Here is a 23,315-nt window from a genome sequence, read left to right on the forward strand (position 1 = left end):
GGATTGCAGGATCTTGCACTTAATCGCTGTAAGCACCACTGCATGCTTGCCTTGTCCTCATCTTCCTCTCCTTAGTTATTACTGACCATTGCAGAGCAAACCGAGCCTTTGGTCTAACCCAATTTACTTGCAGTATGTGTTCCTTTTGATGAGTTATTTAGATCCTTTAAAGGCAGCTTTATGCTCCTAAAAGCTAAGATGCTCATGGGGAGGAGGAGAACTGTGTTAGCAGAGTCGTTTTTCAAGAACAACAGTAGAAGACTTCAGCTGGACACATAAAGCTAACAGGCAGTTTGTGGCAATGGATAACTATTATTAATCCATGGCAGGGAAAGGCAAGACAGTGGTAGCGCAAGCTAGACAAGTTACATAATAAACTATGCACAACTTTAAAACAATGAGGATGATTAAACATAGGAAAGAAGTGGTAAGAGAAGAAGGCCTGTGGGAAGCATGAAGCAAAGCCTGGATGCCTCCAAGGAGAGAAGTGTTAGTCAAATCTCAGAAGCTGAGATTCACTCAGGATTCATTCAGGAAGTGCATTTTGGGGTTCTGAACTATGAGCTAAAGGGTTTCTGCTTCCGTAAACAATACTCTGAAAAGCAAGTTTTGTGGAAGAATGGATCACTGAATCATCTCATGTAGAGGGAAGGTTATGGAAGTCTTCAAACCACTCGCTTTCTTCAAAGTCTTCTCTTCCCTCAACTCTAAGGAATTAGAGCTAGGTGGGACTTCACTCATTTCAGCAGCAGCCAACACAGTAAACCTCTATATCACAACTCAGCTGCAAGACATTTGGACACAACACTCCTACGTTCAGGCTTCCTAAGATCTTTGCTCCCTGGTATATCTCGCTGGCCAGTGATGAGACAGTGTCAAAACTTTTCTTTAGCCAAAGGACTTTGTAGATATCATTGTTAGCTAGTATGTGTTTGTTCAGCTTGGCCTGGCCTTTTCTCCTGACATGCCAGAGAAATTCTTTTTCTTTGAGATACATGTTATTCACAGATCAGATGGAGCTATTCAGTTAGCTGTTCACATCGTGAGAAGTGATGACCCTGGGACAGATCTCACAGACCTGAAACGCAAGTGCTCTACAGCCATCCTTGGAAACACACATGGTTGCTGTGCTGAGAAAAGGCCTCTTAGTCAGTGAAGGATTGTGCTCCTTGCAGTTGGTTTCCACTCATTGCCCTACCCCTGTGCACATCAGTTCAATCTCAGAAGGATCACCTTGCCCTTCTGTATCTGATGTATCAATGCTCTGTGGCTTGTACACAACTCTCGGAGACACTAGATCATCAGCCAGGGCTTAGGCATTGGCCTTCAGTCCTTGATGTGCTGGATTGCAATTAACCAACTAATTTTATGTAGACATCAATAGCAGGACATTGAAAGATGTCTGCTGCCCTCTAAAGAAACTCCAGTTATGGGACATGTTAATTCCTTCCCTGCTACATGTAAGCTTGGTATATGTCCGTGCTCCCCATCTCACATATAGACAGGTAAATACATTCCTGAAGCTGGGCAAAGCTCTGCTGTGCATTTCAGTTCCTGTCCAAACTACATAACAAAACACAGCGACAGCTGAACCTAGACCGATACCTAACCAGGCACATGTGGGAAGCTTTCTGAATCCAGAAGGAACAATGCACTGGGACGTTTCTCAAGGGGCTTTGCACATTGCCCAGCTTGTGCTGCCTTTGAGGCGTGTCTCTGAGAAATCATGCAGGGATACATGTAACTAACATTGGAGGAGCATTGAAAGAGGTAGACATATAACTCTAATAGTCCCTTGTAACCTGTCTGTAGGAAACATGACTGCTTCTCACTAGGTGTGCTCAGATTATTTTTGGAACAGTCCCTTGAAAGTCCAAGCTGACCCTCTCAGTTTCCAACCCAGGAGAAAAACTGAAGAATAAATGAGGATTCTTGCCTTTTTGGAAGTCCATCCCGCACTCCACTAAGAGAGCAGCCATGGGAGCAAAACAGCCTGTCCATGGCATAAGTGTGCGATCAGGAAGGCAGGCATCAGGGATCTCTGTGCTGGCCAGGGTCCCTGCTGTGGGAATGGGAAGTTTCTGCCGTATGTTTGGAGGCAGCAGCTGGGAGCTGAATATGACTCAGCTTCCCTAGGACATAGAAACTGGAGCTGTACATTTCCAGGCAATTCCCAGATAGTCCCAAAAGTCTAGGGGAGGAGTTTAACTTAGGCTTGTCAAGCAGAGAGGCAGCTGGGGAATTTGGTCTCCCTCACTTCCTCCTCAAGAGGTTTAATTTGGACTTCGCTCCAGAGGGAATATTCCCTTCAGCAATCCCCCTCTGTCTCTCTCCCTTCCTGCTACAGGCATCAGCAAAAAACATCTATCTGCCTGCTTCACCTTGAAATAAAACTCTGCCGGAAAGGGAGGCCAGCACTGGCCCAATCCTCAACTAGAGCTTCTCTTAGCATTCTAGTTTGTATTTTATTTTGCAGGTCTGTCACCATAATACTTTAAGCAATAAAACCTCCTGAGGTAGGAGGAAATTTGCATTTCCCATTGCCTTCCATTTTGGCGGCAGAAAAGAGCTCCTTTCATCCATTTGTTCTCCACCCACCTCTTGGTGTCTGTGTCCACAAACAAGAAAAAACAAAAAAGTCAGAGATTTGTACCAACTGCTGCCCGTCACAGGTCACAGCACACGTGCCTTCTCCCACAAAGCTTTTCTATTCCCTCTGCCACAGCAGCTGCAATGTATATGGCCAGGAGGGCACCTGTGGCCCGTGGAGACCATCATCTTGATTCCTTCATCTAGCAGCATATTGCCACCCTGCACCTATCATCAAAGCAGCTCAAAATATTTGGACTGTGATACCTTAACAGCACTGGATTCTGCCTAGTGATTCAGCCCTGGAAAATTGCCAGTAAGACATTGCAGAGTCAGGGCCACAGTCCCCCAAATTTTTGGCAGAGATTGGCTTAGCTCATTTAGTCTGCCAGCAAACATTCCTCTACCTACTTCTCACTCCAGATGCAGCTGAACGACCCAGACCCAGCCCCTGCCCCAGCCCCCCTCTCTCCTCCAAAACCCCAGGCTTTCTTCTTCCCAGTGAACTCGGCTGGGCGAACAAGCTCACTAACAATTGCTTGTGAATGCACCTCCAGGAGCCAAGGAGGTTTCGTGCTTGGCTGCAGTGACCTTCTGGTTTTGCAACTCCTGGCTGCATAGCTGGTGAAAGCTGGGATTTATCTCCAAAGCAGTTTTCTCCAGATGCAAGAAGGACAGGAATCAAAACATTTGCCAAGCCCTATCCTAAAGAGGGAAGATATTCCAGTAGGAAGCCTGAAAGCTCCTGGACTCAGATGACTGCTTGCTTTCTATGGTACAAATTCATTGCACAGCAGTGGACCAGCTGCCTGGATCCTCCCACCTCACTCTACTGATCTGCAAAACAGAGGAGGCTGTGAAACACCCCACTGAACCACAACAAGAGGCCACAGCAAGAAATAGACTTTTCTAATCTTCTCTTACTTCTTTTCTGCAGCTTACACTGGGTTGTCCCTGAGACTCATCTGCCCACAAGCTTCTCTGCAATGCAGCCTGCAAATGGGGCCAACTTGGAGCCTCAGAGGGGAATCCTGAGTTGAGCTCAGTTTTGTGTCCTGTGCATAGGCAGAGCTACCTGTCCTCCATCTGCAGCAACATTAAGGAGGTGACAAATGAGCCACAACTCTTTGCCAGCTCTTAGTTCCACAGCATGGTGGAAAAGTGCTGTTAGCCTTTGTTAGTCACAAAGGCAGAGGCATTCCTAGAGAAAGGAGTCACAAAGGCTAGGAAGGTACTCCAGCTTTAGAGTCAGGGAGCAAATGGCTGATAGCACCATACTGAAATGTCCAAGTGCCTCAGAGATGCAGATCAGTTCAGCCCCACTGTGCTCCTGGGAGATCTACATTCACTTTTCTCTTCGACTCTCATTGGGAAGGGAATCATTGCCTCCAACTCCACATCTTGTTCTAGCTCCTCCATCCAGTGCAAGAGACCTTGACATTCCCAGCCAGAGTAACCCAGCAGGTAACAACAGATATAAATCAGTCTGTTCACTGCAAACCAAGCCCCAGAAAAGCAAGTAGCATTGAGCAGGAGGACCCCATAGCATCTGCTCTATTTCCACTGGGGGACCCCCTGCTGTCCGGCGCGCAGTGGGATTTTACCTCTGTTGGAGTGGCCCATGCTCGACGACACAGATGATTTCTGTTTCTGCCGTTTCACCGTCATCATCACTTGTTCTTGGACCCTCTGTTTTCCTGTGCCCTTAGTTTTCAGCTTGTGATCCGAGGGCAAGGCCAGCGTGGAGCTGGCCTGGTCTTGGAAACATTCATATGCCAGCGCTGTTTTCAGTGGAGAGTGAAGCATGGCTGCAAACAGACCGTGGGGCCGGGGGGAAGAGGGGGCTGCACTTCACCTGACCGCACGTAACACAAGGCAACGGCAACACGTCTTGTTCTGGGCTTAATCTCCCAAATCCCTCCTTGCCATGCGTCCCCTGGCCGAGGATGTCTCCAGGCTCCTGCTTCTGGCTCAGCTCTTCAGCGTGTGAGCAGGCACACCCTCTGCCAGACTGGATATAGAGCCCTGCCTGCACACACCCACGTGCTCCCCGCCGGCTCGCTCACAGCCCCCGCGCTGCAGCTGCAGGGCACGCAGCTCCTTCCTGCCCTGGTCCTAACTCTGCCTCCTCCAGCCAGTGCCGAAAAGGACAGACTGAGAAAACAGTGTCAGTTCTGGTGGGCAGAGGGGAAGGCTGGGAGGGGTGGGGGTTTGGAAGAGGGACCACTGTCCCCTTCACCATGGTGGGCTCACAGACTGGGGAGTTGTGGGTCTCGGTGGGAAACAGTGCTCTTTTCAGGCAGCTGGAGGGCTGGAGCATCTCCCACCCAGCCTGCTCGTCTTGTGCTTTATTATTTTCCTTAGTCTGAACTGGATTGAAATGGAGTTTCAGTGACAAGAGCCTGGGTATGCCTCTGTTAGTAAAACCCAGCTTGCACGTGAATGAGGACAAATGCTCCCCACATTGCTTGCACTTGCCTGGGGGTCCGGGATCCATCCCCAGCCCTGCTGAGATGCTCCCAGATCGAACTGTTTCAGCTCTCTGTTTGTGAAAGGCTTCCTCTGCCTGCAAAGTGGCATACCTGTGGAGCCAGGGACTGCACAGGACTGCCTGTGTAGCACCTAATCTTGGTTCCGAAGCAATCCCCTGGGCCCCGCTGACCACAGGATGTTGCTGTGTTCATAGTATCATGACCCCTTTCCCTTTGCAGGGCCAGCCCTATAACCATGCTCTCCTCCATGGAGAAAATATCAGAAGTTACACACCAAGTTTTGAATTTGAGGAAAGAGGTTTCTCTCTGCCAAGCCACACCACAGAAGGTGTTTTACAGTGAACCAGACACCTCAGTGCTGGTGTGACCAGTTTCTGCCAAGCTTTTGCCAAGCCACAGGAGGCTGATACACAAGAAGAGGTGCAAAGCTGACCAGGAGAGACGGCGCCCAGGGCAGAGGTTTCCTGGTGTTCCCCCAGTACTGGATCTCAGGGATGCCTACATGAGTACAGGGTCCAGACAAGGGCCAGGAGGAGCAGGCTCCTCTGCACTGCTTGGTTGCTGTGGAGAGCACTTGTGTAATTTCTCTCTCTCGGGAATCAGCAGCATGAGGGATTGGTGCTTGAAGTCTGGCCACAAGCCTGGCGCTTTCAGCTCATGGACACTAGGTCACTCCTTGAAAGCAGTAGGAAGACATGGAAAAGACTTTGCTTCATTTTCATTCTTCAGGTTTCACGTTTTCTTGGCAGCTTGTGAACATCGCTGTGACTTCATTTCAGTTTTCAAAGAGACAGGAGAAATATTAGAAAATGCAGGGCATGATCCAGAGGAGCATGAAGGCTGTGCACCTTTCTCTTCTAATGGCTCCAAGATGCTCCTGTACCAAACTAGAAGCAACACTAGAAATCTATACTTTGTTAATGAGACTCAGAACCGGAACAACTAAGGGCTAATTGCCTTCAGTTCCCCCTCCCCAAGTTTCCTGACACCTCATCCAAGGGATGCAGCAGCTTCACTGTGCTCTGCCACCCATCAGACCCAGTCTAATTAGACAGTGACCAAAAGAGGCCAGCCAGGATGAGGGGCAAGTACTACCCAAGGTTGAGGGGCCAATGCGTAATGACATGGAGGAGGATTTTCTGATGTTCCTGTGCTCATTTTCTCCTAGTGGAGATAAGTCTGTGCACTTCCCAGTTGTGGTAGAGAACAGCAGAGCGATATCTGGCTGTTGTTTTCCTGTGTCCTACTTGTTTCTCCTGAAAGCTTGTTATCAACGTCAAACAATGTTTTCGCAAATCAATAACAGGCTGTCAGCGTCAGATGGCTTCTGAACAACAAAGTGTCCAGGTCTTGCAAACCTGTAATGTCATTTACCCCACGGCAAGGAACAGCCCTTGCTCTGTCCCCACACAGGGACAGTGTTTATCACATCCAATCATTTACTGGCGGATAATGTAAACGCTATGCTCTGGCATCTGCCTGTTTCATAACTCATCCAAAATGCTGAGCTGGGCTGTGGAGCTGGGAACAGGGAGCTTATAAAGGCTTTCAAGAAACAATAGTTTCTTAGGGGTGAGTTTGCACCATCTAGCCCAGAGGAAGAAATCTCCTAGCTTTTTGAAACATTCCAAACCCGCCTCTAAGAAAGATACTTAAAGAAAGGAGTTTGTTACACCTTCCTTCAAACTGCTGTTTTTGCTCTGAATCACAGGACAGTGATGCTTCCTCAGCAGGATGCAGCAAGTGTGATCCCCAGCAAGCCCAGCACCGCACCAGAATGCACACAGCAGCCAAAGCCCTGTATCCATAAACACCTTAAGCAAATTCCCTGTCTGCCTTTCTGTCTGGAGCTTGCAGGCACTGGGACAACAATAGGAGAAGGCTGAAAGGGAAATAAAAACTCTGCAGAATTTGGAGCATGACTGGTAAAAAATTGGAGAGTAAAAAGGCACCTGGTGATCAGAGGGAGACAAGGGCCTTAGTTGCGGTCCGACGGTTGCATGTGCGCACACCAGCCATCGCATAGAGATGCCATGAATCACTGCTCCGCACCCCACAGGCTCACAGGGACACACCTTGTGCATCTGGCCTCTTCAAAGCATTTTTGTACGAGTTCTTGGGATTCTTGCCAACTCACTGATTGCAATCAAAGGGCTCGCTGGCCCAACATTGCTCCCAGAGTGGTGAAGGTTTTCTGTTCAAACTTGTCAGACACTCCTGAACTGAGAATGTCTACAGATCACTGCAGAATCTGCCCAGGGAAGGTGGCTGGCCCCCAAAATTGGTGACAGGGAGCCCTGCTGCAATTTTTTAGCATCTAGGGTTGCTTCTTCCTCAGAGTGGAGGGTCACCAACAGAGACAGATGGTAAGAGTGCTGGGGATTTCTTGTATTTCCCAGGAAAATGCCATTCTCCAATGGGTGACTCAGTCTTGCCCACTACAGCTGAGACTTCCCAGAGCCTGGCACGGTTTCTGCAGGAGAAAACTTGCTCTTCAGATTTGCACAGCCTTAGTTTTGCTTAGCCTCTCTTGAAAGGCTCTCCTTCTTCTGTGAGGCAAGAAAGCGTCACACACAGCAGCTGTGAGGCTAAACCCACCAAGATGAAAGCCTTGCGTAATGGAGATAAAATACCTGGGAATTAAGTTAATGCACCATACAGCTGTGTCATAATAGAAACACAATAATTTAGGTTGGAAGGGACTGACCCTCTGTCCAAAGCAGGGAAAGCTTAGATCCAGCTGCTGGGGAGCTTTTCCAGTTGATGTTTGAGTATCACCAAGAATGCAGGCCCACAGCCTCTGTTCCAATACTTGACTAACTTCATGGTGAATTTTTTTTCCTAGTACCTAAGGAGAATTTCGCATGTTCCAGCTTGTTCCCATTGCCTATCATCCTCTCACCATGTACCTCAGAAGAATTTGGCTCCATCTTCTTTGAACCCTCCCATTAAGTAGCTGCAGACAGCAGTAAGATCACCCCAAGCTTTCCTGTGTCCAGGCTGAAGAAACCTAGCTTTTCCAGCCTCTCCTTGTGCTTCCTGTGCTCCAGCCCCAACCATCTTGGTGGCCTCCATTGGAGTCCAGAATATCCATGTCTTTCTTATATTGGGGCTCCCCAAACTGGGCACAGCACTCAGCCTGGTGCAGGAATCCCTGCAAGGCTGGAGGGTGGGGAGAAGACAAAGCTCTTGTCCACTTTTGAAGTGCAGCTGCTCCGGCAGAGCTACTTCCCTGGCCAGAAGTGCAGCATTTTATCCTGGCACCTGGCTCTGACATGAGCAAAGTGTGCTGAAGTGCCTGGGACCATCCTCTGGCCCTGGAGCCAAGTGACGCTACATGGCCCATGCCCATGTGCTGGTCCTGAGAGCAGTGTAGACACTTTACAGTGTAGACAGTCAAAATTGTGGGTTAATTGGCACATGCCCTGGCTAAGAATATATCACGTAGACCTTTACTCTGTCCCTCCTGAACCTCACTCTATCACAATATTTGGGTCCCTCTGCTCTCCCACACCACGCATCCCCATGTCTTCGTGCTCCCAGGGTTTCCATTCCCTACAACCCCATCTCTGCTGAGCAATGAGTGCCCACTTGGTGTCAGAATATACTGCCCATGACTGCTGCCAGCTGGACCTCTGGGTGCTCAATCTCCTATGTCTCCTACTTCTGCTGCTCCTGTTTGTGGCAGATGGTATGTGCAATGCATTGAAGGGACCCACAGAAGAGTAAGACGTGTATGAGTTGGAGACCATCCTTAAAGCTCTGTGTAGGAACCTGCAGGTGTCTGGCAACAGGCCCACACTCACTGCTATCCAAGCTGAGGTTACTGATTGTCCCTTCTGCCCTTCCCTACACCCAGACATTCCCCACCACACATCTCAGGTCCAAACCACAAAGAGCAACAACATGGCAACTCTGCCAAGTTTGCTTTACAGGCAAAGACTAGTGCCGCCCAGGCTTTCTGAGAGCAAAAATAAAGACATCCTTTGGACAGAGGTCCTCCTGGGAACAAGCTCCAGCAGTGGTCGTGCAACTACCAGGGAGCTGCCATAAAGAAAGTGGCCTGGAAGGTGAGGATAGTGATGGAGAACTAAGGAGCTCTCAGCTCCCCTCCAGGGGAAAGGCATAAGGCTGGCCAGTCCTCCCTGTTTCCCTCATGATGCCATTTCCCCTGAGAAGCCCCTACAAAACTGAGTGAGGCTGCTGTTCACTTGCCATCTCTACCTCTACCAGGGCAACCTCCAGCTCAGGGTAACCTCCAGTTTAGGGTGAGAGCTCAGACCAGATGCTCTCAATTGCCTCTTCACCCATCTCTGTGAAGGAGATGTACAGGGGAGCATACTTCACGGTAAGACTTACCATGTGGGGCTCTGCTGGCAAAGGCTGTTCTGCAGCCCAATGGCAAAGCTTGCAATGATGTTTGAGTGAATCTGGAGTAACTTATTCCTTTGCAGGCTGAGTCAATTGTCAGGAAACAATTGCATGAAGAAATGCTCCTGAGAGTGTGGATCAGCATCTCTGTGGCTGGCACTCTCCTAATAACATTCCCGATGCTGGTGTATCTCAGCAGTATTTACTTCTGACCTGAGGAGACGACACATGTGAGGGGATGGACAGATCTCTGGAAGCGTGGTGAGGGAGTCCTTGTGCTGAGGGCACTTACATTTTGTGTTGTTGCAGCCTATTCTAGGGGGAACCAGTTAAAAAACCTGGGGCTGCTGCCAAGAGGCTGCCCTTGAAAGTAGATGATGCCATTGAGATGAGTGTGGAGAGACTGACCTCCGCATCTGTGCCATGTTGCTGTCCCACCACATTCATCTACGTGCACCTGGGGACAAGATCGCACAGCTGCTTGTGAAGATATGTCAGCCCCACCACAAGGCTGTGTACCCATTGCAGGCTGCTAGTGACCAGGTGACTGCAAATCCTGCTTGACCATCTGTAGAAGATCTGAGGGTGCTCGGCACTGGAGACCTTCTCAATAGATGCATTTCTCTTCTCTGTTCTCTAGCTCTTGAGGACTACCTGAGAATTGAACAGTAGCCATTTTGTTCTTAAATAATTAATTGAATTGCAGATCCCCTCCCCTTCACATCATGCCATGTCTGGGAATTCCATATAGAGCTGTCTGCTTATGAGGTGAGTGATTGAGCCTGGATTTGGAGGAAGCACACTCAGATGGGGAGAAGACCTCATATTGCCTTAGGGCTAGTCCCAGAGATAAGCTAAATGTTTTGGGCCCCATGAGGTGCATGAGCATTACCTGGGTGATGTCCTGCAAATGCAGCCAAGTCAGGTCATGTTAGATGCATCTGCTGCTGCTTCCAGGAGTGGTTGCAGGGATGGCTGGTGTGTGGGGCACTCTCTTCAGAGGTGATGCTCTGCTCATTGACACAGATACAGTTGCTCCAGAGCTTTCTCAGAGTCAGCTTTGCTGAGAAGTTGAATGTGTCCACCACACCTAAACAAATCTGTGTAGGAGGCCTTGCTCCTTGCTGCAGATGTGCAGATCTAGCTGATCACCAGGCAAATGCTTCTCCAGCCACTTCAGTTGCCTAAGGATACTCTCAGCTGTAGAAACATTTGACGTACTGCAGCTCCAAGGCACATCCCCTGTCTCTGTTCATGCTGCTTATTGTCTCCAAACGGCTGTCCCACAACAGGTCCCTGTCCCTCCCATACTGGCAGCAGACACAACCAAAATTTTTCTTCACCAGCACATTGCTCTGGGCTTATTTATTCTGCCAGGACAGCAGTGTGGATAGTGAAGAGGGATGCAGGATGGCCCTTCCCTAGGAGCTTGGGTACACAAGGGCAGAACCCCACATGTGCCACGGTTAGTTTTTTGAGATTATTGTGGTTCTGTCCTGTTGGCAGCCCCTTTGTTCAAGGCAATAGAAACCCTTGCTGCACGTGGCAGCAGACCCCACTGTTCCTGCCTCACTTCTTTACAAAGGGCCACAGAGCCATTACTTCCTCCAAGCCACTTGCACCTCCCATACTGATTCTCTACCATTTTCTAATACTTTTATTTTTTTGGGGGGGGGGGGGGAGGGAGGGGAGGGAACCTCAGGAAATAATGATGACTAACTCATTGTGCAGCAGAGTTTCGTAGTGGACACTAGGGGTGTGTGTAGGGGGCTAGAAGCACAGCTGAAAGGCTAGCATGTCATGGGTGCAAAGCCCTACAGAACAGAGACAGGAAACATCGCAAAGAATGTGTCCACATAGTAGCATAGTACACCCCTGGCTAGGCTGCTTATCAGAAATGACGATCCTAAGGATCAGTGGGAATGCTACCAGGCCCAGGCGCGGATGAATACAAGTGCACCACGTGGAAAGTCAGGGAGAGGGCTTAAGCCTGCGTCCATCTTGAGTAAAGGCACAGCCCAATGACACAGCTATGATCAAGTAGATATGGGCAGCCTCCTGGTGGTGGGGACCCAGTTGAAAAGGGGTGGGTACGTATGCATTTCAGCCAAGAAGGTACCCAGACTCCTTGCCTCCCTGTTCCTGTAATAATCTGGATCAGCTCAGAAATGCTCCAGGGAAGGGAGAGCTTGTTCCCACTCTAGAAGCAAGAGACAACAGGGTCACATTTAGAAAGGGAGCAAGCATGTAAATGATGCTAGGATGCATTCGATTCCACAGCATTGTGAAATCCTCTGGTGTTTGGTGAGGGAAGGGAACCCCACAGACCAGATTATGTAACGATTTAACAAGTCAGGTCACAATAGGCTATATTGCTAAAACACACACTGGCTGGGGGAGCAGGGAAGGGGATGATCACGCAGTAATCCCTTGGGTGCAGACAAGGAATGTGCAGTGAGACTGGGAAAGAAAGAAGGCTGCAAGCACTGTGTGACCTACCAGCTTCACTGCACATGGGTAGCTACTTTGACAGGTTATGTATGGACATACGTCCACATCACATCTGGCAGCTCCATTGCTTCATAACCACATGCTCTACAGGGAAATAGAGATGCTCCTATCATCAGGAGAGGCTCTTCCCTTCCCTCTAGAACACCATTCCAGTCTAGGGCTTGGGACAGGGATTAGTTTCTTCTCATACCCTGCGTCACGGAGTCCTGTTAGTTTGACTCCAGCTTAAGCACAAAGCTACCACTAGACATCAGACATTGCTGTCCTCTTCCAGATAGGATCAGAGCAGCCCAAGATTCAGGATCACTGCCTTGCAGTGATACTGTCGGACTGTTTGTTTCCCAGACATGACCTCTTTTGCCTACTTGAAGTCCTAGGGGGGTTGTAATTGCCAGTGTACATGAGTACTGTCAGGATGAGAACACTGGGCTGACCCTGTGTGTGCACAATGTCCTGGAAGCACTTATCCCATCCATATCCAGTGCCACTTTTCAGGCACCACTAGGTACTGCTGCCCCTCAGCATCCATAGTGAGGTGAGTGTGTCCTTCTTTGGTCACACTGAAGATGCGCTTATCCTCTCCTTTGGAAATGCAGCTGCCAGAAGAGTTTCCATCCTCTTCAATTGGAAAGGCACCTGCCAGAGGAGTTTCCCTCTCCATCTGCTTCAGTTTTCTAAATTTGGTAAGGCTTTAGTTCCTACACATTAGCAAATTACTCATTTATGTGTGATGCACGAGGCCACGCGGACAGAGAGGCACCTTTGCCTACATGCAGGTCTGCAGCACCCCCCGTGAGGACCTTGAAGATCTCAGCAACAGGGCCAGCAAATCATGGGTGGGATCAGAGCAGCCCCAAGGAGTAGAGGACTTGCTCCCTCACAGTGCTTTGTACTTCCCATCCCAGGTAGCTCAGCAGTAACTCTTTGCAATTAAGGTATCTACAGCTAACAACGTGAGCTCCCATTCTAGCTTTGAGACAGCAGCCAGACTTCAGTAGAGGTAAGATAATTGACTACCAGGATGGCCCAGTCTGTGGCTCACAGACTGCTCAGGGTCCAAAAGAAAAAGAAAAGAAAAAAGACAGAGGACATATGGATACAGCCAGGTTAGGGCAGAAGACCTTGCAGTTTTATATTTAAGGTGCTCATTACTGTGGACAACATGGTATAAACAAACTAAGTCCCATCCTCAGTTACTGCTGAGGTTCACAGACTGCTCATTTTACTGCACTATCTGCCTTACTGAAAGCATTTGTCAAGGGGAAGGTATGACTGAGAGCAAAGTTTCCGTACTATCCCAATCTCTCTGAGAGCAAGCTCTCAGGACCATGCTGAAAAGCTGCCGGTAAAGCATGAACAGTATGAGTAAAGATCTCAGGCTTTCCCATGTGCACAGGGAAAGAAAAGCATTGCTTGAATGGTCACTTGACATAGCTAGAAAAATATTCTTACCAGCAAAAGCTGTGATTCATGGATGTGTGTGAGCTGAACCCTTGCACCTCTTCCTCTTTTGAGGCAAAAGGAAGCCAAAAAGGGACAGAATTGGCAGAAGTTTGGCCCAGCTACCACTATGCCTCATAACCACAGCATCCTCCTTCATGGGACATTGGTCTCACCAAAACCTTGTCCTTTCCAAATCTGCCAATACCTCTTTAGCAACAGCTCTCCTGACAGGGAATGAGATTCAACTATGTTTCTCCTTATAGCAACCCCCTTCCCAAGAAAGCCTGCTCTCATTTACTCCCAGACCTGTGACAGGGCACCCACATCATGAAATATTAATAGTAATAAAAAGAGTAATAACAACATTATTTAGCTGCCAAACATTTCTTCTCTTGCTTGTTATACTGTTTTCATCACCTAATCCAGTAACCTCCTGGTCTGCAGGGTGCTGGCTGGTTTTGCTGTAATGGGTTTTCCCCTTTTTGCAGGGCTTACTGGTGCCAAAGACAGTTAAGAAATATCAAATGTTTCCTAATATTATTCTTCTGTGCCAAAGTTCATTTTAATTTCTAACTGACCCTGGGCCTAAACTACCTCCTTGAGCCAAAAGCCTGACTCAGCCACAGAATGGGTGTAACACAGAGCCAGGAGGTGAGTGATACAGGCAGGAAAGGGTTATACCGGAGGTAGAAGCTGGGAATGAAGGCAAATTCATAAGTGCAAGGAGGGTTGTAAAGAACAAAAAGTAGAGAAACCTGGAGAACCCTCAGATGCTACAAGGAGTCCTGGTCAAGGAGGAGAGAAGATGACTGAAAAGAGAGACAGGGAATCCCAGATCACGTAGTCTCTCTGATGCTGGGCCTCCCAGCCAGCAGATGTAACAGTGTGAAGAGAAGAGCAGCAACTACACAAGAGCTATCTAGTCATGGGCTGGGGGAGAAGCACTATGTGACAGTGGAGGAGCTAGGATGGGTTCTGCAGCCCAGCAGACTCCAGGCTCCACTTGGGGAGACTCTGGGCCATGCTGAGGACAGTGCTAACATGTCTATGCCTGCAGCTCCACATCAGGACTGCTTGTTGATGATTTTTGCAGCTGACAGGCACGTGAAGTAGGCCTGACCCACAGGGACTCATCCTCCATCACCTTTCTTAAGCCTACTGTTAATTTTAATAGTGAAACCTACAATATTGGTGCTTAATAGAAAGTTCATCTAGAGATAATATTCGACGCTGATCTATACATGTCATGCAGGGGTTATCTGTTCAACTCATGTCTGCTTTCCAGGAAGTGTTCACACTGCATTTGGCTGTCGAGACAGACACATATTTACACATTCAACTTCAGACTAAACACACAAAAACAGATTTTCAGATCCAAGTTATAGCTGGAAGCATGAAATGTATTCAGATAACCATGCTAAGGAGGGAGCAAGGAGTGTCTCTGCTTCCAAGGGGACATCCAAGGGGATGTTCAACAATGTTAAGTCTCCTAGTTGTTGAGATGGGCAGAGGCAGGTATCAGTCTCTCACTTTATCATATTACCTACCTTTACAGCAACCTTCAAGTACCTTTTGCCAAGTCTGCATCTCTGTTGTGAAATGAGCTCTCTATTGGAAATGTACTGAAGAACCAGGTAAATTTTTCCAGTCCTGTCTCTATATGCAGACAGTCTCGAAGGAGCTCCATCATGGAAGCCAAGCTGCTCCAGGAAATACAGTGCTACTGGTCTGTCCTCTCTCCCTGTGGCTACTATGTGCAGGGGAGCAAGAGAGCTTTCACCTGTTACAGAGATGGACTGACGTAGCTTCAACACTCAGCATGAGAAGAGAGCAAGCTTGAGGCAGAGAAGATGGGCACCTCCCCTCAGCCTTGGTTTAGGCATGCAATTTACACGGCCTCCTGACTAGCTGGCTGGGCTGCTGCTCCACAGCCTGGCAGTTGCAGACATCATGGAGGGACGCGGCAACACCAGCTACCAAGCCTAAGTGTATTTAGGGTGGGGCAGAAACTGCAGTCCATGCATCCAGAAAGACTGTGCTTGGCCTCCAGTTGTAGCCTGATATCTTGAGTGGAGGAGGGCAAGGGGAGGCTCATCCTGCAAAGTCCATCCTGCCCATTCTGCCAAGCTGCTGGAGAATGGCACACAATTTGCTTCTGTTTTTTAATGGTAAGAGCTAACCAAGTCATCTATACAGGATTGTCCTACACAAAACAGGCTATTGTACAGAGAAAGCAAGCTGTGATTTTCCTGTCAGCTCCTCCTAACATGTGCTTATCATTTTGTAGGCTGCCAAAGTCCAAGCAAGATATGTTATTGTTATTCTCTAGGTGACCCTGCTGAGCGGGGAGGTTGGACTACATGATCTCCAGAGGTCCCTTCCAACCTTACAGATTCTATGACTCTATTGTCAAGGATCAGCTCCTTTTTCAAAGCCTCAGAAGTCTTCTGTAGGATGCATACAAACTACCTTATGTGTGTATATGTCACTGTCCTTCATTGGGGGAAAGTCATAAAAAAGATTTAGGTTGGAAGAGACTTTAAGAAGCCTTGAGTCCAACACCAAATTCAAAGTAAGGTTAACTCCAAAGCCAGGTCAGGTTGCTCAAATCCTTGCCCAGCTGAGTTTTGACTATCTTCAAGGATGAGAATTCTCCAGTGCCAGGGCTGCACTTCTCTCACAGGAAAAAGCTTTTCTGTTTTGTGCAATTGGAATTCTATATGTTGCAGCTTCTGCACAAATTCACTTGCCCTTTTCCAGTGCACTTTGGAGAGGGACCTGGCTGTCTTCACCACAGCTCCTCCCATGGGTGGAGGAAGGCTGCTGGGCAATCCCACTTCAGTCTCCACTGCTCAGGGTGAACACACCCTGCTCCCACAGCCTCTCCATATGTCCTGTACCCTCAGCCTGGCCACCTTTCCCTAGTAAGGGAAAAACATGTTTTTAAGCAAGATGACTAGCTACCTCTTGGTGGTGAACTTACAGAATTATGCACAGAACAGATCTGTTCATTGATCATTGTGCAATCAAGCTGGTCAAATACAGTCAATTTTAATTATAAAATCATTCATAAAGTCTAGGGGATGGAAAACATCCCTGTGGAAGAGTGGAGTCTATAATATTTCTATGCTCTTTCCATAAAACTCAGGGCTAATAATCTGCAGTATGAACTTGCCAAGATTGCAGAGTAGGTATACCATCCTGTCACACCAGAGAGCAACTTCTTTTTTCTTTAAAGATGTAGTAGCTGCCGAGATTGAAATACACATATAATTTCATTAAAATGAAATCATTAAGGATGGCTCTGCTGCTTAGGAATGACTGAAAAAAATCTTACCTTGCTTCTGTAGATCAAAGTGTCTTGTCTTCCTCTTGTAAGAAGAACAGTCTGACATTTTATACAAATGCTTGATCTAAAAAACCAAAAAGGATGTTTCCATTGTTATTAAGTAGCAGCTGCCTTGAATAATTTTTAACCTCCAATTTAAGTTTATTTGATAAAAAAAATAGAATAACAGAGCTTTCTCTGCCAAGATTGGTTTTAACACACATTTTCTATACAGCTCTACTCCAATTTTTATCTGTGACCTCATCTTCTGGAAATCTTCTGCCACTTACAGACAACTGAATGGGAGCAGAAAAGGCTTGTTGCTGCAGCCCAACAGCAGCTTTCAGAGAAGTAAACCTTTCTTGTGAAGGGAATTTATATATTCATGGCATAACACACGACATCTGAGGCAATTACACCAGCTGTGGGAAGGAAAAGAGCACAGATGTGTTAGCAGAACACTTCTCAGGCTTTGGGCAGTAGCAGAGGTCCTGCCCAAAGGCTAGAGCATTGAAGTGTTGGTCAAGGAGACTCATACTCATCACATGAACATCCCTAGGGTGCCCCCTGACCAGTGACACTGCCTGACAGTGTTGTCGCAGAAAACAGAAGGCCAGAGACTAATCTCTGGTCCAGAGGTAGGGGGTATGAACAGCATCCAAGAAACCCAGGTTTGGGCCAGCCCTCTCTGGAGCAGACTGCATCTATAGTGGCCACACTCTTTTGGACCCATGTGGTTGCTTACAATGTAGTAATAATTCAGAGAGGGGCTTTTTCTTCTGGTTTGAGTGTTGGAAATAATTTGAGGGTAGTGCTGGAGTGAGGTTTTTATAGCATGAAACTGAGAGAATGTGTTGGACACTTCAGGGTATGGCATGAGGATGCAGAGCCTGTTGGGATAGTTTTGGAGGACTGTATACATTAGAGAGAGCCACACTTGGTGCAGTCTTGTCCATCCAGCTTTTTGGGAGTGCTCCTGGAGTGGACTACTCTCAGAAATACACCTAGGCTTTGTCCCACCAAGAGCTGGGTGGAGGAATTCAAAATGAAGCAAAGAGTGAGCTAACGATGGAGGGGCCCAGACAGCTTGGTCACTGCCTGAGCAACCCCTTGGTCCCCTCTTTCTGGCAGTGCAGCTGTACCTAGACATGCAGTTCACTGTTTCCTCATGCCAAGATAGGAGCACATGGGGAAATAGAAATACTGGCAGATGATCCACATTCGAGAGAAGGAAACATGTTAGTCCAGGTTTACCCTCAGCCCCTGAGAACTATCCCAGCAACCCAAAAGCCAACCACCCCTCTCAAAGTTGCTAAAATAGCTTCTGCAGCATCACAGTGTCCTGCCACAGCACCTGGTATTTCTTGTGCAGTAAACACTAGTGTCGTAAAGGCACAGCGTTGTCCCAGTGTTTCATAGCAGATGTCCTTCTGTGGGGCAGGAGGCAGTACCCAAACTCTGACCCACCATGGCTGGTGTGGACAGTTAATGGGAAGGATGGTGCACAAATTCTTCATATTGGCAGGCTAGAAAAGGGATCTCAAGGGAGAGAGGGAAAAAAACTGCTGCTGGTGAGTTGCAAATGCCATGTATTCCACTACATGTAGAGCCCGCAGCACCAGAAGTCTTTAAGAACATGTAAAACAGACATCTCTTGTGTGAGGAATGGTTGCATTGTCCTGCATTGGAGCAGGGGAAGAATCAGGTGAATTTTCAAGGTTCCTCCCAGCCCTACCTCTTTACAATATTACTCTGGTGCTCTGGGCATCTGCAATACAAACAGCTTGGTACAGGCAAGCCAGGCTCTCAGGGTGCATGGTCTCTATAGGCATGCTGTCCTTGTACACTGCCCAGGGTTGCTACACAGGGTCCCCAGTAACAAACTGCATGCTCATCAGAACAGGGTTTCTGTAGTGGCTGGAGGTTGCTGTTTGCCTGATCAAAGATTGTTGTGCACCTGAGTCATGGCCAAGCTTTCCTGGTCTCTGGAGGTAACTGTGCAGTCAGCATGCATTTCTGTGGGGTGTGCCATGGCTAAGTCTCCCGCTGCCCAGAGGTTTCAGGGTGATTGATATAAAGCTTACTTGCATGTTTGATCTCTTTAAAGGTAATATGCTCTCCTTTCGGGGCCTGTTTTCTTGGAGGGTGGAAAGGAGAGATGGAGTATCACTTCATCACCCCTATTTAGGCATATGCATTAGCACTCTCCTGTAGCCTTGCCTCCCTCTGGACCAAGACTCCTTAAGCTGTGATTTGTCTTGCCAGACGAGTTTTTAAAAGCAAGCTATCAGCTCCTTGCTTCCAAACACGTGTCCCTGTAATAGAGACAGTTTATCCTGTGCTAAAATTGTGCAACTCAACTCTCTTCTTGCATTACCAAGGCTTTCAAGCATCATTTGATAAGTACTATGAGTGCAGCTCCTCAGGCGTTGCTACATCTTCTGGCGTGCTTTGCTCTGCCAAAGTTGTGTTTCAAGCTACCTATAAATTATGCTTCACTGTTGGCTTTCATCTGCTCACCATGCAACGGACAAGAACAAAGGCCACCATGTGCCACACCAAGCAGGAGAACCAAGAGCCGGGTGTAGGCATAGGCAATACAGGAGACAGTCTGCTGGAGGAAGCAAAACAAACACAGCCTGGTGCCAAACTTACATCAGAGATGTGGAAAGCCAGGGTGGCTGCTGCTGGTAGGAAAAGAGCTGGAGTATGAGGGAGAGGAGGGGAAAGAGGGGAAATCTCTTTTTGCCTGCACAGCTACGAAGTCCTAAGCCAGTTACACCAGCAAAAACAGCAGCAGGCAATGGAAAAGACAGCCACTACCTAGCTAAGTGGTCACACTGAACAGAGGCAGCCATGCAGAGGCAGGCTGGGGGAGAAAGGAAGGAAGGAAGGAGGGAAAGATAGAAGGAAGGAAGGATAGAAGAAAGGAGCAGCTTTGCTTGCACAGGGGTGAACAAATAGAGAAAGTGTCATTTGCAGGATAACAGTACTTCAGTAGGTCAGTGCCTCTGGGTCTGTCACGTAAATCTGCTTCTGCTGGAGAAGGTTGCGCGAGTTAACGACAAGGAGGAGCCAACATCACCAAGAAGGCTAAAGGAAACAAGCATCAGCCAGCACACGAACATTACAGTTTGCTAACCTGGCTGATTTAACTTCAATTTGATTATGGCATGGTCCTTTTCACTTGAGCTTGTTAGATAGGTCTGACTCCTTGGAAAGACCACACAACCCATGTGGCAGGCACCTGGTTTTCTAGTGGTGAAGAGGAGATTCTCCTGGGAGCCACATGCTTCAGCCTCCAAGATTGCTCCCATGTTTGGTGGAGCCCACACACCCATGGGATTCTGTCACTGCACCCATACACACAGAAGCAACATCTGCCTTAGGAGCTGTTTGGGCTGTGAAAGCACTGGTCAAACCTTTAGTGGAGCCCTTAGCTCTGCTTAGTAGATAAGGAGTCAGGGGTGAGCAAAGAGAAAGGAATGAAGTTGGAGGCCTTAAAAGTCCCTTTTTATAGCAAGAATACTAGAAGAGTTACACAAATGTTCAAATGATTTCTTTATCTTTGTCCAAACACCCTAGTTCCTTGTGGCTTAATGGGATCATTTCTGGGAATCAAGATGACTCCCAAGTCTGCTTGCAGGTCAGCCAAACACAAGCATCATCTTTAACTGAACTGGTGTTGCCTGCTGTGTCTTGGTTTAAAATATAACTACTTGGATAACACTGAGATCTATCAGATTAGAGCAGTGCTTAGTTTAATCACATGCTTATAGGCCACAGAAAGAAATCCAGTCCACAGTGTATTCACTTCACCCAACTGCAGCAATGAACAGCTAAAGAAATCCTCTCTACAGCATTATCTTTTTTTTTTTTTTTTTTTTTGCTCCTATATTAACAGGCACAGAAACAACATTAAAATGGAAATTATGGTCCAGTCAACACAGTCATTTAGCATTGCAATGCCTGAACTATTAACAGGTACTTCGGGGTTGAATTAGCTTGAGCAGCTAGTACATCGCACTAGTTGTTGCACCACAGAAATCTGCCTAGAAAGACATGCTGCATTAGATGACCCTGTTGTGAATTCAGAATCGTGGTATGCATGGTCAGGAAGTGCCCTGCAAGCTGCAGCTTCATACTGACTATCTAAATCACAGATTTTCAGCTGAGACAGGGTATCTGTGAGAGTCCCATCAGAGGTGCTGATTGACTGCTGAGATATGCTCTGACTGTAGAGCATTTAGAAATTCTCTAGACTCACCCAGATTTATTTCTTTGCATTGGCAGCTGCAGAACAGCTTTATCCAGGCATTCCAGAGCATTTGAGGGTGACAGAAAACCAGACAATACTATGTTTTTATGACTATACCCTTCTGTCATACCAACAAACTGCCTATGCTAAAGTAGAAAAGAGATAACAGCTTAACAAGTACTGACAGCATAGGCAAGGGACCTCTGAGGTCAGGGAGACGTAGTGAAGGCAACCATAGACCCATGGCATCCCAAGCCTGGAAGGGGGTGGCTAAGGGTGAAAATCCTGGAAGAAGTAGGGCATCCCCTTTTGGGAGCATCAACCCCTCACATGGAGCTATCCCGGCACTCCACACAGGAAAGCTGTAGCCAAGGCAGGTGCAGGAGCAAACTACATGCTCAGCCTTTCCATGTTTGAGAAAGCAACTTTTGTGTACCTGCCTTTTGAGACTGACCTGAGAACCAGTTTTAGAAAAGTGCATTTGGACAAACAACAAAAATACTCTCCTGCCATCAGCAATCTGCACAAGGGTGACAGTAGGCACCAGCTCCTTCTGCTTCCTAAACATTTTCAGCATTTCAGGAAGGTAGGAGGGAGTGCCAAAGTAGATGCCAGCATCTGAAAAAAGTGTATCCATCTCTTCTTCCATCTCATACTTTGTCTATTTTTCCCCAGACGCACTTGGTGAGGGAAGAGATCTGGTTTCTTTTACTTGAACAAATCGAGCAAAGTTGACTGTATAGTGCAGGTCCTCCCCACCCTGCGTCCAGCAAGCTGTGCACACCCATCTATCTCATCCTCCCCCTACGGTCAGCATCACTGTGACAATCCCAGTAGCAAAGCAAAATCCACTGCACTTACAACACGGCTATTCCCCTGCAGAGCCTCCAGAAGGCACCAGGAGGAGACAGGTCACCCTGTTGGGTTCACACACACACCTCAAGGACACTACACACATCATCATAGACTCCTGCAGCACAAAGCCTCTTTCCCTTAGGTTAGGTATGTCAGGAATGGTTAGCATCAGCCCTTTCGCACTCCACTTCGTGGAACAAAGCACACAACGTGCAGCATGGAGGCACTTACATAGTGTCATGTAAGCCATGCCTTCCTGTTTCAAATAAAGTAACCCATCCCAGCACTACCTTGCACACTTGTCTGGCTGACCAGCTTCACAGGATTTGGGAATTGGCATTAAAAAAAAAGGAAAACAAAAAGAAAAAAAAGAAAAAAAGTCTTGCTTGAGATTGAGAAAAAGAAAGGAAGTCATGCGAGAGTGAAAGAAAGCAGCCCAGAGCAATCAGAGCATTAGTTCTCTCAGCTGGAACTGGAGATCTGGCTGGACTTACATGGAAGCACGGCTCCTGTCCTGGCCCACCACTAACACTACCCCCATCTTGTGCCTGCTGGGGGTTGGCTAAACAGAGTGGGCTTGTGTGCACTCTGTGCTCTGTTTCTAAACCTCTCCATCTTCCAGCTCTGCTGCCAGAGCTGAGAGCATGGCAGGGAGGGAACACAGCAAGACCCATGAGTGGGTACTGCAGCTGTGCCCTCCGCAGTGTGCTGAAATCACCCCTTGGTGCACTCTGCAAACCTTCTGTGTGGGGTGTAGGTACTGTTCTCACCTCTGTCCAGGAGCTCCAGTCCAGTGTGGCAGCCACCTCTCAGTCTGCAGCTATGGACCAGCTAACCGACTCCAGCTCAAGAGACAAAGGAAGAACAGGCTTTGAAAGCAGACGTGATGTTCAGATCAAAGCTACAAGAGCACATAGAAGGGCACTATCCTCAAAGATTTGGAGATGAGGCTCTCAGGACACCCCGCTCCAATCTCATCATGCAAGAGGGAAATGTTCAGCCCTTTAGCAAGAGGTAAGACATGCCAATGACAGCTCTTAAACAAGCTAAGTCTCATGGAGGAAGGATGTCAGGGCTCTGAAGTCTCAAGCCTCTGAAGGAGCTGGAATTGCAGGCCCTCAGATGCAGGAAATGTCCTCTCTGCAATGTGTCTTGGGAGACCTGGAAGGCTCTGCAGTCCCATAGCACCACCCTCTGGAATCGAAGGCACAGGACTGGAGACTACTGCATAGTTCAAGGAGGATTACAGATGGATGTCCTTCCTGAGGACACCAGACTAAGTCCCCAGCCCATCTTCTGCCTCCCAGTAGATCTTTATCCTCTTTATTCTCTTGGGTACACACAGAGACAGGACTACAGCAGCATTTCCTTCTGGATGACTTTGACCAGGAAGCTGAGGTCCATAGCTATGACCACCACTCTCCTATGGAGCAGGGAGCTAGGGCATACAGCTGTACAGGGTTGATAT

At 47.9% G+C, this 23,315-nt stretch overlaps 1 protein-coding gene across 1 annotated transcript in view; it reads right to left on the reverse strand.

Annotated features, from left to right (window-relative positions):
• The window catches only part of PKP1 (plakophilin 1), a 41,813-nt gene extending 37,418 nt beyond the window's left edge, over positions 1-4,395 (reverse strand). The window contains exon 1 of the mRNA XM_062595094.1: positions 4,194-4,395. Coding sequence (XP_062451078.1) covers positions 4,194-4,395 — 202 coding nt within the window. The remainder of the gene's footprint in view (positions 1-4,193) is intronic.
• Positions 4,396-23,315: the final 18,920 nt, after the last annotated feature.

The sequence above is a fragment of the Rhea pennata genome, chromosome 25 (assembly GCF_028389875.1).
Source record: "Rhea pennata isolate bPtePen1 chromosome 25, bPtePen1.pri, whole genome shotgun sequence".
NCBI lineage: Eukaryota > Metazoa > Chordata > Aves > Rheiformes > Rheidae > Rhea > Rhea pennata.